General features: G+C 45.9%; 1 protein-coding gene across 2 annotated transcripts in view; it reads left to right on the top strand.

Moving 5' to 3' along the window:
* PCNX2 (pecanex 2) overlaps nucleotides 1-15,370 on the top strand; it is a 296,195-nt gene that overhangs the window by 73,316 nt on the left and 207,509 nt on the right. For both annotated transcript variants that reach the window (XM_046026803.1, XM_046026802.1), the window contains exons 10-12: nucleotides 2,580-2,725; nucleotides 9,275-9,428; nucleotides 9,515-9,547. In XM_046026803.1, the coding sequence (XP_045882759.1) occupies nucleotides 2,580-2,725; nucleotides 9,275-9,428; nucleotides 9,515-9,547 (333 nt within the window). The remainder of the gene's footprint in view (nucleotides 1-2,579; nucleotides 2,726-9,274; nucleotides 9,429-9,514; nucleotides 9,548-15,370) is intronic.

The following is a 15,370-nucleotide window of genomic DNA, read 5'->3' as shown; positions in this document are numbered from 1 at the left end:
ATCCCAGGACCTTGGGATCATGACCTGAGCTAAAGGCACACACTTAACTGACTGAGCCACCCAGGTGCCCCAAGGATGAACATTTGAATAAATGGCACTTTAGGGGAAAGAAAACAGACTCTTGTCTCATATCATTGGCAGAAATCCGTGGTAGACTAATAACATAAGTGTGAATGGCACAAGTACGTAACTTCAAGTAAAATGATACGATCAAATGTCCTTCCAACTCTGGGGTAGAAAAGGATTTAACAAACAAGGCTCAAAAAGTGCAAAACTTGGGCACTTTATAGGAGAAAAGTGGATAAATTATATTTCATTTAAATTAAGAATACCAACTGATCAATAACACCTTAAGGAAATTGAAAAAACAAGCCATAAATTATGAGAATATCTGTACCCATACCCTTAAGGTCTTGGTCATACGTGTGCACATGTGTGTAGATAGACACACACGCACATAGGCACATGTAAGTAACGAAGGACCAATAAGCAACCCAGGAGTGGACAGACGATCCCACGGAGAAAACAAAGGGTGTACAAAGATGCTCAACTTCACTAGTAAGAAGGGAAATGCAAATTAGAATAAAACTGAAATATTTTATATGGCAGATTAGGCCAAATTAAAAATTCCCTGACACTATCACATGTTGGTGAGGATGGGGAGCGACGTGACATTTACCTGCTGTTCATGGGAGGATAAACTGCTAGAATCAGTTTAGGAATCATATTTTTCCAAAGTGTTTTCTAGGAAATGGAATATTCCCCCATACACAGTAGTTGCATTTGTGATAGGTTTGTGCATTTTGTGGAAAAGCCCATTTGTTTCCCAGTGAAGTTGAACACGTGGTGGTACAGTTGAACATTTGCATTCTTAGCGATTCCATTTCTAAGTGTGAGTTAGGTCTATGTTCTACAGAAGCACAGATGCACCAGGAGACATTTCCAAGAATGTCCATAGCACTGTAATAGAAAAAAAAATACTGTAAAAATCCAACGGTAAAATGGATAAGCTAATTATGGCATATCCACGTAATGGAACATTATTCTGTGAATATGGATGCTACAGCACAGATCCGTCTCAGGAAGATAATGTGGAATGGAGGGAAAAATGGAAAAAGAAGTTTCAAAAGGATACATATGCTGGGATTTCCTACCTATGAAGTTCAAAAACATAAAGCCCGACGGTATGGAAGTTTGGGATGCAAGCCCTGTCCTGTCATCAGGACAGTGATGATCCCATGAAGGAAGAAGTGGCCCACGGGGAATTTCTATGCTAACGGCAATATTTTTTTTCTTGTACTGGGCAATAGCCACACAGCTAGTCACTGAATTCTTTTTTTTTTTTCTTTCTTAAAATACCCTACGTACATTTAAAAGATGTGTATTTGCATTGACTCCATGTTTAATACAATGATGTATTCTTAAAAAGCAGGATGCCCAGTGTTATTCAGTGTAGGGAACAATATCTCAAGGTACCCCAGAGTCTGGGGCTTTCACTGATGATACGGCAGGACAAGCACGGAGTGTACCTGAGCTTGATGGTGAGAAGGTACGCAGGTGTGTCCGGTAGCTTCTATTTAACAGCCCAAGAAGGGAAAACTGGATATTTTTTGAAGATGGTTGTGACAGAAGTCAACATTAAATTCCTTAGATTTGAAGAGATTTTCTGAGAAGTCCAGCAATATGGAACATTTTAGTCCTCATTGCTAATGAATAAATGAGACAACTATGAACCGATATTTAATTGCAAATGTAGTCCCTGGAAATGCCATTGTAACAGGCTGTTTTCATGGCTTATGTTTTAGAGATGGTATCAATCCGTGTCTGGTTTGGAGTCCGTGTGACGGTTAGATGTCCAAAGGGTGTTTTCTTAGTGGCAGTAGGATGCCATGGAGTGTATCCGCCATATTCTCCCTGACATTCCCATGCCCACCTGCGTCAGCCTCCGAAGAGTTACTCATTTTGTATGTTAGACATGTCCATGAAGACTGTTTTGTTTTGTTTTGAAAATTAAGTTCTTCTCCATAAGATTAAAGCCATCCTGAGATGAATTTGGGGCTAACACATTTTAAACCTGGAATTAAACTTTCCCATTTGTTTTATTGGTTTAGATTTTTTTCTGTAGATATCTCGGTGTTTCGTATCTTAGGTCTCACCAACAACCTAGAAAACTGGCGATGAAAACCTTTTTACTCTTAGTAAAATTTAAATATTTATTTCAACATTCTGTTAAATAACACGCCTTTCAAAAATTAAGGCATTTCAGATCTTTTGTTGAATCCTGATCTTTTATGAGAATTATTTTCACGGCAACTTCTTGGCCTTAATTAACAGCGGTGTTTTGATAGGAGTAGCATGAATTTAATGGTACATTATAACGGAATGGAAGTGTCTTGGTAAGAAAGGCTCTTTTTGTTGATCGTTATCTTTCTCTGAGAGTACCCATTTTTATGACGTGTGTTGGTTTACGTTTCAGAATCGGAACATCTGCTTTTTGTACTTTTGTTACGAGGTATATTTATGACGATACCATGTCAGTATGAAACGCTTTCTCTGTTGTTTCTTTTGGTACCTGAAAGCATCTGAGTCAGGATCTGGAAGACTCGTCATGTTCTTCGACACAAGGAAAATTTAACCGAGAGCAGTTTTACAAGTTTATCATTTTCCCCGGCAAGTGGATTAAAGTCTGGTACGATCGACTTACCCTGTTGGCGTTACTGGACCGGTAAGCCCGCTGAGCAAGCAAATGTATGGATGAAAGACACAGTGGGGGCACACAAGAGCCCTCGCATGCTTGTAAAAGAAATTGCAAAAGAAATTGCCGCTTGCCAACGCTCTCTGGAATGTCTTTAAGATGCATACCTTTTGTGCTGCAGACCCACAGGGGAAGCAGTGAGATCCTGACTGTTGGAGACAGTGGGAGATAGGAGAATTGGGGAACATGGTTTAGACTTGAGGTTAGCTCTGGGGATGGGGGTCATGTCTTGGTGTCCTCATGGCTCCCCACATTTTTGTAGGAAGGCTTGAGGTTCCATGGGTCGCATGGAACCTGGCCTTTGGGATGTGGGCAGGGGGAGATGAGGGCAAATGAAGAGATACACCAGTTGGAATGTTAATGTTTCCTTTTACTCTGCCTTGCCTCTTCTTTCCATTGATCCTCCAGGTGAAATGTGGGGTTGGAGTTGTAGTCCGTGCACAGGGACGGAGACGGGAGAGGGTCCAGTTAGTTGAGGCACGGGTGGATCTCGGGCCACGTCAGAGCCTTCCTGTGTCCGCCTCTGCCTTGCCCCCGCTGATCTCGCAATATACAGAGATCAGGATTTTGATCCTCAGGGGCCACGCAGTTCTGATGGGAGTGTTGGTTTGAAAATTCAAGACGTCTTTACTGACGCCATCATCAGCAAACGCAGAGTCTCACAGTTAAATGCCAGCCAGTGGGGACTGTGGGAAGGCTGATCCCCTGCCTTGCTGTAGCTGGTCCCCCAGTGACTTCTTGTTATAGTAATGTCTTAAGTGGTGTGATCACAGACTAAAGAACTATAGTCATGCAAAATTACAATAGTAAATTTCAGGACCCACAAGCCAGGGAATGGAGTTATAATGGTTTTTCTCACAATGCTATGTCACCCCAGGGGCGCACATTTAAGATGAATGTTTAAACGTAACTGAAATAGTCCAAGATAATGCTTCCTGTTAGATGAGGCAGGCTTTTTTTCCCCTGAAATATGAGTTTTATTTTGTCAAAAAGGAATTCTTGACAGCTGGATTCCCTTGTGTTAACCCTTCCTATTAGAAACAAATATTCCATAGATTTCTAGGTGGGTTATTTCAATCCGCTCAGTGGAAACAGATTACCTGGAAGTTTAATTAAGGTCTTAAAAGGTTGATGAAGATTATTGCAGTTTTTAAAAGTTTATAGTTTTATAGTTTTAATCACTTCTGAGGCAGGTCACAGTGGGTTGGAAGGTAGTGTTCAAGGATGTATAGAGATAGTACAGCTCCCTTACTCGTGGGTCCCTCGTGGGTCCCTCAGCTGGTGTGGAGAGACCCTGGGAATCAGGCCTAGTGCCCCCCACTTACTAGTGCTGTGATCTAAGGATGGGTGTGAAACCTCCCTGTGCCTCAGTCTCCGGTCTGTTAAATGGGGATAATCTGTATACAGAGAGATTTCAAGGGTTAAATCAAGTTAGCCATAGAAAGTGTTCTTCAAGCAATAAGTTGCTCTCATTGTTAGTATGACCTGGAATGTGTCCCAGAACCCAGAAAGAAGAAACATAAATAAAAATACAATGAAATTAAGGTAGCCAAAGTAGATTTTGTCAAACCCAGATGCTAAAATTGAGGCCCTTCCTTCATGGGAGAAATCACCCTATCTTCAGAGCCCACCTAAGCCCACTTTCAGGCATCTCGTAGCACATGAGGGGAGCTGGTTTTCCAGTTTGTGGCCAGTTGAGAGGGAAAATAAGACAGCATGAACCCCGAGCCGACAGCGAGGACGGAGAAAGCAAAATCCAAACACTAACCTAGAGAAACCCAGCAGCGTGGGACCGTTGCAAGGAGAGTGTTTTCCCCAAACAGGACTGTGTATCAGAATCACCTGGGAGCTTTGTAGCTCAGACCGCAGGCGTGTGAAATCAGCCCTTCAGCCTGGCCTTGAGCACAACGTAGGGTTGTATTATGGCACACCTCCCCAGCTCGCCTCCTTAGTTAGCACAGGGATGGTCTGAAAGGTCTGTTTAAGAGAGCAGGAATTCACACAATAAATTTCACGTTTTTTACTCTGATAGTAAAATTTCAAAAGGCATAAATAAATTACCTTTGGTGTTCATTGGGGGACATTGTATTTAAAGCTCCACAAGGATTAATGAACTCGAATTGCTAAATTAAACTTTATAAAGGAAATAAATGCATAATAAAAAACAAACGGTAAGGATCGGGCAAGAAGTAGAAGAAATCAGTGAATTATAAGCACTGAAATTGAACTAATTGTTGCTATAAACTCCCATAGCTTAAGGCCTTCTGCTTGATAATTTTCAACTTTACTCTGGAATTCAGGCTGATCTTCCTTGAAAATATTTCCTTTTCTGGTCTTACCTTCATGGTTCTTAAAATTGAAGCCTTTCTTTGTTTTCGGTTCAGCATTCATTCCACTTATATATTTTTGGACTTGTCCTCATTCTCCTTTTTAAAAGGAGAATGACTTTTTCTCTCTCCCTTTAAAAAAAATGATCTATTTATTCATTTTAGAAGCTGGGACAGCATACGGTGGGGAGGGCCAGAGAAGGAGCAAGAGAATCTCAGGCAGACTTCCCGCTAAGCACAGGGCTTGATCCCAGGACCCTGAGATCACGACCTGAGCCGAAATCAAGAGTCGGACACTTAACCGACTGAGTCACCCAGGCACCCTCCTTCATTTTCTCTTACTTTTTATTCTGCTATTACCCCATCTTGCAAAACACTCAGGTTTTATTTTCATTTATCTTGTTTTCTGGGTTGGCATCTAAAAGAGAAAGCTGCCCATCTGGGCATCATTTCATTCATTTGTTCATTCATTTGTCAGATTAAAATGCCGCCGACGCATGGCTCTGCCCTGGGCACTGGGTATCCAGCCCTACCCTCATGGAGCTTGAAATCTGCCGTGTGAGGTAGGCTGGAATAGACCGGCGTAGGTGCCATGAAAGACACACAAGGCCTGAGGTAGAGGAAACTGGGGGGGGAAGGGACTCTCCTGTCACAACAGGGGCTTGCAGAAGCCTTTTCTGAGGTGAAGCAGGCAGATGGAGATAGAAACGAGAGAAAGAGTCAGCCACGTGAGAAGCGGTAGGAAAAGCGTTCCTGCTCCTCACATGATCTTGTGGCCATCGTCGTCATCTTGAGAACATGCTCTCCTCTCTCCCATCCGTAGAAGTCCTCTCGGCCCACTCTCCCGCAGGCCACCGTCTGGTTTCTCCCAACTCTTTTGCAGCAGAACTCCGGGAAGAGCTGACTTGCGGTCTCTGTCTCCCATTCTCTCATAAGCCCATTCCTTTCACTCCCTGAACCCACCCCAAGCCTGCCCTTGTCAAGGTCACCGTCGATCTGACTGTTCAGCTGTCATTGCACTAGACCATCTGCAACCTCTGACAGAGTCGGCTCTCCTCCTTGATGTGCTTTTCCTCTCCTGGCTTCCCTCTCTTGGTTTTCCTTCTGTCTTGCTGGTTACTCCTTCATACCACAGTCACCTTGGCAGGTAACCTCTCCCTCCCGGCCCCCCATGTTGGAGTCCCCACGTGCTGTACACTTGAGAAGTCCCTCCTTGGTGGGGCGTGGTCTGACCTTCCTGCTGAAAATTACAACAGTTCCCTACCCAGACGCTATTAATTCTTCTTACCTTGTCTATTTATTTTTTGATTATGCTAATCATCTCCAAATGCTATATAATATACTATTTCTTGTGCATATTACTAATTTCATGCCACTACCCACTGGAAAGAAAGCTCCAGAAGTTTTGTTCACTTATGTATTCCAAGTACATCGAGCCGCAGCAAGCAGTCTTGTGTGCATAAACGAATCCATGTCCCTTTGCAAACTGGCTCCCCGTCTCACCTTCTGCCATTGACTCTGCCATGATCCTTTCTCCCCCAGACTGAAACCTTGAAATCATCTTTATCTTTTCAGTCAACCGTTCACTGTACACAGTCCATTCAAAGCCCTCTCCGCTCTGGTCTGTGCTGCGTCTCAAAGTCACATTGCCTTCCCAGCCTCCCAGCCTTGACCTTCTTCCAGACCCTCATTCCTTCTCCCCTGGAGTGTTGTTTATCCTTGCTCTGTTGCTTCCCCTCTAGTGCATCTTGTCAAACTCTGCCAGATAAATCTTTCTAAAGTACAGCCTTCATCATGGTACTCCTTGCCCTGGGAGTAAACTTTTTCACCTGGCATTTAAATAGAGATGCATGGGGGCGCCTGGGTGGCTCAGTGGGTTAAGCCGCTGCCTTCGGCTCAGGTCATGATCTCAGGGTCCTGGGATCGAGTCCCGCATCGGGCTCTCTGCTCGGCGGCGAGCCTGCTTCCCTCTCTCTCTCTGCCTGCCTCTCTGTCTACTTGCGATCTCTCTCTGTCAAATTAAAAAAAAAAAAAAAATTTAAATAGAGATGCATGGGGAGCTGTGGGAGTGGGAGGATGGCGGGCTGGGGCAGAGGGATGGAGTCCTGCTGGAGAAGAATCTGGGGAAAAATATTTTTTCAGGAACATCATTTTCCCCCTCAATAGGAAAAAAGCCTGTTCATTTAATTGAAAAAAATTTTTTTCTAAGTTCCTAAGCCTTTAGATATTTTAAAGTATACGTCAAAATGTTATGAGCACGCTAAATAATACATAAAGAATTTTATGGTCCTGAACTAACAAAATATATTTAGCTCTGTAAGAAGTGCATAGTGGAAAACAACAAAAAAGCCTCATGAATTTTCCCTTTTACTAAATATATTTTGATCCCTCCAGAAGTTGTTTTCTTTTTTTAATTTTTAGCTTGAGCTTCATGATATCTGAGTTCTTCCCATGTCTATGCACTTTGGGTTCTATACATCTCAATTGCCTGATTAAAAGATCGGCAAAAGATACAAACAGACACCTCACCAAAGAAGACATACAGATGGCGGATAAGCTTATGTAAAGATACTCCACAGCATTGTTGGGGAGTGACAAATGAAAATGATAGGGAGACACACACACCTATTGGAATGACCAAATCCCAAACACTGACTGCACCAGATGTGGGCAAGGGTGTGGAGCAGCAGAAACTCCCGTTCATCATTAATGGGAATCAAAATGGTTAAGCCGTTTTGGAAGATAACCTGGTGATTTCTTACAAAACCAAACATATTCTTACCATACGACCTGGCAATCATGCTCCTTGGAGCAAATGAATTGAAAACTTAGATTAACACAGAAACCTGCACATGGATGTTTATAGAAGCTTTATGCAGAGTTGCCAAAATTTAGAAACAACCAAGATGTACTTTAATAGGTACATTTAATTCACCATACATTTGTCCAAACCCATGGAAGGTACAACACCAAGTATAAACCGTAATGTGGACTATGGACTTGGGTTGATAACAATGTGTCACTGTTGGCTGCTTATAACAAATGTACCACTCCGGCTGGGGGGGTGTTGATGGTAGGACAGGGTGTGAGTGTGTGTGTGTGTGTGTGTGTGCGCACGTGCGCGTGTGCATGTTTGCAGGGCGGGGCTATGTGAGAACTCTTCATACTTTCCCTCAATTTTGCTGTGAATCTGAAACTTCTCTTAAAAAAAAAATAAAGTCTATTCATTTAAAAAGAAATGCTCACGAGTGCTACTTGCCAGGAATGAAGCAGACCATCGTCCCTTCTGAACAATAATGTATGTAGATGAGCAAACATAGGTGAGCCTATAAATACGCTCAGAATTCTTGGGAGTGACCCATCTACTCTGACCTGGCAGTCCACGCCATGCTCTGTTAGTCCATTTCAGCCCCTTCCTCCCATCGCTATTCCCTGCCTGTTGTTCTTTCACGGAGTCGGTCACCTCTCAAGGCTTAACCCCAGCCTTGGCTCATCCTCAGCTGTTGGCTGGCCATCCCGAGCTCTTGATCCATTCCCTTGCTCCCATCCTCTCCTTAGCAGCCTCTCCTCTCCTTAGTGCCTCCCTTCCTACCTAGCCTCCAAGAGCCAGCCTTCATCCCCTTGTCTCAGCATCCTCAAGCCCCCCTCCGCATCTCACCAATCTTACTCGAGGTCCCTCAAGAGGATACCACCCAGGGAGACTGCGGTCTTGGCACACCTCAGTTAGACCCTCTGCACGTTAGTTCTCAGGCTGGAGCTCTCCTGGCTCCACAAACTGGGAAGCAGATTCTGGCTGCAGAGCTTGTACCTGGAAGGATTTCCTGCTTTAGCTAAGTGTTAACGCACCCCTTCCCCCTCTAGAGGAACCAGAGCAGCATTTCATGCAGCGGACAGAGTAGCTAACCGTGAGGCCCCGTGTAGTGATCACGGAGACACAGTGGAATTATATTTCATTTATTTCAATAACAGGAAACTGGGGTTAAAATATGGAGTTTGCTTGCAAAATACAGGGATAATGAAGGAGGGAAGGAAGGAAGGAAAGAAACCTTAAAATTTTGTTACTGAACATAAAGGCGAGCTTAAGGCAACTGTTCTGCTGTCTCTGCAAGTTGTTTGAGACGCATTCACGTGTGATCTTTAGAAATAGGCTTAACTTTAATCTCCTTTGTTTTTATTTGTTTATCTTACGCAGGACTGAAGACGTCAAGGAAAACGTGCTGGCGGTTCTACTCATCGTCCTGGTCTCCCTCCTCGGATTTCTGACATTGAACCAAGGCTTTTGCAAAGACGTGTGGGTTCTCCTCTTCTGCCTCGTCATGGCCAGCTGCCAGTACTCCCTGCTAAAGGCAAGACCACCTCTAATTCTGACCGTCACTAAGGTACCCTTGAAATCATGAGATGATGACACAGAGACTTCTGATTTCTGTTCTAGAGCGTTCAGCCTGACCCTGCCTCGCCAATCCACGTAAGTTGCAAATAAGGGGCAAGGAGCTTGTCTTGTCTGTGTTAAAGATGGGGGGAAAAAAACGTTTCAAAAGGCAGAATATATATCAATGTACAAATAGTGAATATGGAAATAGAAATGAGAACTCATGGTTGCCAAATTCAGGCTACCTCTGAGAGCGTGGTGGGCGTGGTGGCCGGGGGCAGGGGGAGTGACAGGATGCAGAGGGTCTTTTCAAACCCGCTGGCCTCACATCAGGGCCGACCATGCAGCCCAGGGTGGGGAAGACTGGCCTCGGCCGTCAGCCTGCCTGCTTCTGTTTCCTGGTTCCTCCGCTGAATGTTGTTGGACTCTGGGCGGGATATGTATACTTGCCACGTCTCTGTTTCTCTGCCTGTCAACAAGGACAATGCATATGGCTCTGGGGTTAAATAATCTGTTTTAACTTCCTTTAAGACGGTACCTGGACCATAGATGCTGAGTGAGCGGCACATATCATTACTGGTTACATCAGTTGTATAAGCACAGGTCATTCCGTTCTTTACCTGAAGCTGATCTCCTGTCCCACCTTTGCAAGAATATTGTTACTTTTCATCCACGCAATTTTGGGCTAACTTAGAGCGGAGCCTCTGGGCTCATCGTACCGATCTGTTGGTGCTCGGACGTCCTCCCACGAGCATGGTTTCCACTGACCCAGCTGCCCTGCCCCTGCAGGGTGCTGGGGAATGGGGTCTGGCCTGGTCCCTGCAGGTACCCTGGCTGCACACCTTTGCGCTGAGCCCCTGCCTGGTGGACCTCTCGACTCTTTGAGGCCCTTCTTTCTTTTGTTATGGTGAGCTGTGTGCCGCCCCCCCGCAACCCCGGCCCCGCGCCTAAACCCTTCCAGAGAAAGAAAGCTTGATCTTCCCTCTATTGTGCTTTGAAAAAAATTCATATCCAGGATTTAGGACTGCTTTTAAGTCTGTGATAGCTCATGTTTAGCCCATAGTAATTAAGAAAAGCTTATAATTGGACGATCACATGGCATACATTGCTATCTTGTTAAATTCCTCTGTTCCCCATAATTGGTTTACATATAATACATCTTCTTTTATTCCAGAGTCTGAATGTCAGGATAAGTAGAAGCAGCATAATTAGGGTATTAAGATGTATTGTTGTGATTATCGTCAGAAATCTGGGTCAGGTGGTGCGCCCAGAGATGCGGAGCTCTGCAGTCTTTTCGCTCAAGCCCTCCCTAGATGTCACAGCCACGTCCTGCTTCAGGAAATGCACCCTCCTTTCTAGTAATGGCAATTCAGTGTCACCGCTTTCCTGGGTGACTTGGGGGAGGGGTGTTAGATGCTATTAAACCCTCGCGTCCTGCACGTACCTTCCGCAGTAATGCAGACCATGCTAGGAGATGTGATGGCTGGGACGGCCCACACAATCCCTGTGGACCTGTCGTGGCTGGTAGGGGCCGCCCTCTGTCCTCGCTCTGAATTGGGGTTATGGTGCCTTAACCGGTCGAGTTCCTAGAGGGCTTGGTCAGGCGGCCGTCCTGTATCTGAGCAAACCTACGTGCAGAGAGCAAGAAGTGACTTCTCTTACTGTCATTATCAGACGTTGTGTTTAATATGATTTGCTCACATAGGTTTCTGGGTAGATTAGCTCCGATTTGAATCGCCAGCTTGCTGACAGTTCTGGGGGGGAGAGATAATACGGGAGGTATGAAACGGTTCCTCTTGCCATCTGCCTGAGCCATGTAGGCATTTAGAAGGTGGATGCATGATCTCCAGTTTATAAATGTGAAAACCTCAGGAAGGAGGTGGTCAGGGGAGCAAACCAAGTCTGGCCACTGAGGTGGCTCTTGGGGCCGCCGCCGACTCCTGCCCTGGGCATCAGGTGACCCCAAGTACTTAACTTTGCTGCCGGGGAGGGGTTATCCCCAAATTCAGTTAGTTCTTGCTCTTAGAACGATTGGCAGAAATTTCTTCTTTGTTTTTCCTCCAGAGCACACAGGGGCCAGATTTTGAGCCAATGGTTCGAGCCAGAAGATAGCAAAATAAAAACACTCTTTTTCAGACATAAATGCAGGATTTATGTCGTGCTGGTAGATAAGGTGCAACAGACCCTGGGGCTGAGAGGATGCATCTGGTTAGAAAAGAAAACACGTCTAGGTGAGCCGAGCCTAAAAAACTCGACGGTCTGGGTGGACCCCAGCAGCGTTTGAGGATCAGAGACCGGCCATGCAGTAACGGATGATGAGGCTTTTCCCGGGTGTCCCCGGATCTGCACGCGGGCCAACCAGTGGTCACTGCCGCTGCGGATCGCCCTAAAAGCGAAGTTCAGGAGGGTGTCTAAGAGGCAGCAAGAAATAGGCAGGTCCTGGGCAGAGCCAGACTTGGGGGCCTTCCCAGCCCCCGCAGGGATTCTCAGTGGGTGTGGCGGGGGCAGCCCCTGGGAATCCGTCCCCCTCCCCCCACGAGATGATGGTGGGCCGTGACCTCGGATGCCCCGTGAGCTCGCGGGGTTGGGGATTTGAATCCAGCTTTACCACGTACAAACCCAGAGATCTTGGGCGAGTCATTTCTCTGTATCTCAAGTTTTTCACCTGTGCAAGAGGAAATCATGAAATGGGATGGTGTGGGGATGAAACAAGACGGCGTCCCAGGTGCTCGGTGCAGTGCCTTGTACTTTGGAAGGAACTGACAAATCTTAGCAGGTTTTTTTGTTTCTTTTTTTGGGTAAAATATAGATAATAAGAGCAACCTCAGTTGGATTTGGTAAAGAGCGAATTGGACAATACGTACAATGAGCCCAGCACTGGGCCTGGAATATAGTAAGTTTCCTGTTTCCTGGTCACAGTACAGATTCCAAAGAGCAAGGGCTATAACTCGTTATGTGTTCTGGTCGGTCAGCTCTGGCTACTCCACAGGGAAGACATTTGGTACCACTTCCTATTTTATAAAAAAAATCACTGGAAATGATTGTTTTGAAGATTTTACTTATTTATTTGAGAGAGAGACGGTACATGTGCATATGGGCGGGGGCGGGGTGGGACAGAGGGAGATGGAGAAGCAGGCGCCAAGCAGGGATCCTGACATGGGGCTCGATCCCAGGACCCCAAGATCATGACCTGAGCCAAAGCCAGATGGAGCCATCCAGGTACCCTGGGAATGCTTTTTGTAAATAAACTTTTTTATTTTAGAACATTTGGAAAGATAATACAGAGAGTTCCCATATACCCCACACATTCGTCACCATTAGTGAGCCCATAGTGATACATCATTAGGAACTAAAATCCATGTTTTCCTCAGATTTTCTTATCTTTAACCTAATGTCCCTTTTCTGCTTGAGGACCTCACCTAGGATAGCACACTCCTGTTATTATAGGGACAGCTTCTCAGACTTTTCTTTTTTTTGGATGACCTTGAAGGTTTTGAGTAGTGGTTAGGGATTTTGTAGGCCGCCCCTCAGCTGGGATTTATCTGACGTCTATGTTATGACTAGACTGGGGTCATACACCTTTGGGAGCAAAGCCATCCAGGGGAAGAGAGCTTTTCATCACATCACGCTGAGGGTACGTACTGTCTACCTGACTGACTGCTGTTGGTGCTGACCTTGATCCCCTAGCGTTTATCAGAGGAATGATCTTGAATGACATAGAAAAATTTTCTCAATCCTCAGTCCTAGAAATAAGGTCAACTTAGTCTTCATGGCTCTTGATTGAAAATGAAATTATATTTATCTATCTCTTCAGTTATGTACTTACTTTGCTCCAAAAAAATGTTCTTTAAAGCCTGAGCCACTCTAAAGGTCTTCTTTGAATTCTTATCTACTGGATTTCTGCCATGAAATAGGAGTGGAACTTAGGTGATCTCCCTCCTGTCTGCCTTTTGCTGCCTCTGAGGGTCGTGCTGAGGCAGTGGGCCAGCGTGTAAGGTGGGTGCAGGCAGAGCAATGGCACCTCGGCCCCCACTCTGAGGAGTACTGCCGCAACCGCCTCACGGCCCCCTTGCCTGGACAACAGCATCGACCCGTTTGTCAAGATTCACAGACCTGAAAGCTAGCAAGCTGGCCCTGAAATACATAATTCCGTGAAATGAAATTATAAACTATATGAAATTGTAAACCGAGATTCCAGAAACTCATTCGCCTATGCCTTTTCAATTTTTAAAGTAGTCGATCGGATTCCAACCATATTTAAATGGAAGTAGCGTTTTAACAGCTGATAGGAGTATTTGGCCTTTGGGTTGCTGTGTATCTCCCCTACTGCCTTCTCTGAAATGTTTTAGCCCCTCTACACCCCAAGTGGGAGTCACAGCCTAACTCACCAGCTCAGGTTCTCCCAGGGCTCTGCTCTCCTTAGGGCAGAAGGTGCTCCCCCCGCCCCCCAGTGTTCCTCCTCTCGCTCCACACACAAGGGGAACTGAAGCATATCGTTAAAAATGCTTGGACGGCACATCTGGGTGGCTCAGTCAGTTGGGAGACTGCCTTCTGCTCAGGTCATGATCCTGGAGTCCAGGGACTGAGTCCCATGTCAGGCTTCCCATTCGGCAGGGAGTCTGCTTCTCCCTCTGCCCTTCACCCCGCTTGTGCTCTCTCTCTCTCTCTCAAACATAAATTAAAAAAAAAAAAAAAAAAAACTTAAAAAAATGCTCAGATGACTCTAAACGGACAGGTGAGTTACTAACGCTAAAGTAAAAAAAGAACTCACCAAGAAGCACAGAGAGATAAGGTCCGAATCAGCGAACCTGCACCATCGCTAGAAACTATGACACAGCGAACTCCGATGCTAATGGTGGCGGTTCAAGGTCCCTAACACAGTGTCCCAGAGCGGTGGATGGAGCCTGCGGTTATAGTTCTTCCCCTTCTCCCCCCTCCAGAGCTCTTTAAGGAAAAGTCAACACCACAAAGCTATTGCTAATGCTGTCCCCCAGACCCCGTATTTGCTTCGCAGTACGTGTTTAAAGAATGATCGTTGTGGATGAAATTCCGTGACATCAGGCTGAGTCCCAGAGCCGAATGCTCTCCTCTTCCTGGTTCTTGTTGGGAGCTGGGATGCAGTGGCCAGCACAGATCCTCAGGCCGGGGACCGATTTCTTAATTTGGCAAAAAATTAAGGCATAGAACGTGTGCCTCCGTTTACTCTTGGCAGAATGAGAATAATAAATACTTCTTAGGGTTGTACCGAGGATTAAGCGTGTGGGTAGCCCGGGGCCTGGGTAGGATACATGTTCGCTCTTGTTTCCGTTGCTGTTCACAGCCACGGACAAGAACACCGGCCCTGACCGTGGCCGGACCAGCAGGTGTGCAAACTCCGTAGGTCCGAGGGGGGCCTTTCCTGCCCGCAGACCGAGGAAGCGGAGGACACCCGTGTATAACGCCTGGAGCCCACACCTGTGGCAGGCCCGTGACCTTGTACGTGTGTGTGGGGGCTGATAGGAAATCCAGCTGCACACGCAGACAGTCTCCAAGATGCCCACAGCTGAAGCTGGGGCTCTCGCCCAGGGCATTTTAAAGTTGAAATCACACGGGAAACAGTTGGATGAGTTGTAAAAAAAGACTGGTCCGACTTCACCTGGCGGGACGAGTGGAATTTTTCTATTGGATCAAAGAAACATCCATCCTCAGGGCTCTGACGATTGATTCGTATGTGAAAGAAGGAACTGGGGAGCAGGGGAGCGGATATTTGCAGGAGGCGTTGTTAGGAATCGAGAAAATAAAAGCGGCGTCTGGGCCACACACTAGTGATGCGCTTGGAGTGGTTTAGGGACCCAAAGCCCAGGACGAAGGGAAGCGGAGCTGTGGCATGATGACGAGGGCAGGCTCTTTGTCAGCGAGCCAGCCTCAAGTTTTGTCCCA

Source organism: Meles meles, chromosome 13 (genome assembly GCF_922984935.1).
Source record: "Meles meles chromosome 13, mMelMel3.1 paternal haplotype, whole genome shotgun sequence".
NCBI classification, from domain to species: Eukaryota; Metazoa; Chordata; class Mammalia; order Carnivora; family Mustelidae; genus Meles; species Meles meles.
The sequence above is the reverse complement of the archived record's forward strand: the minus strand, read 5'-3'. Positions and strand labels throughout refer to the sequence as shown.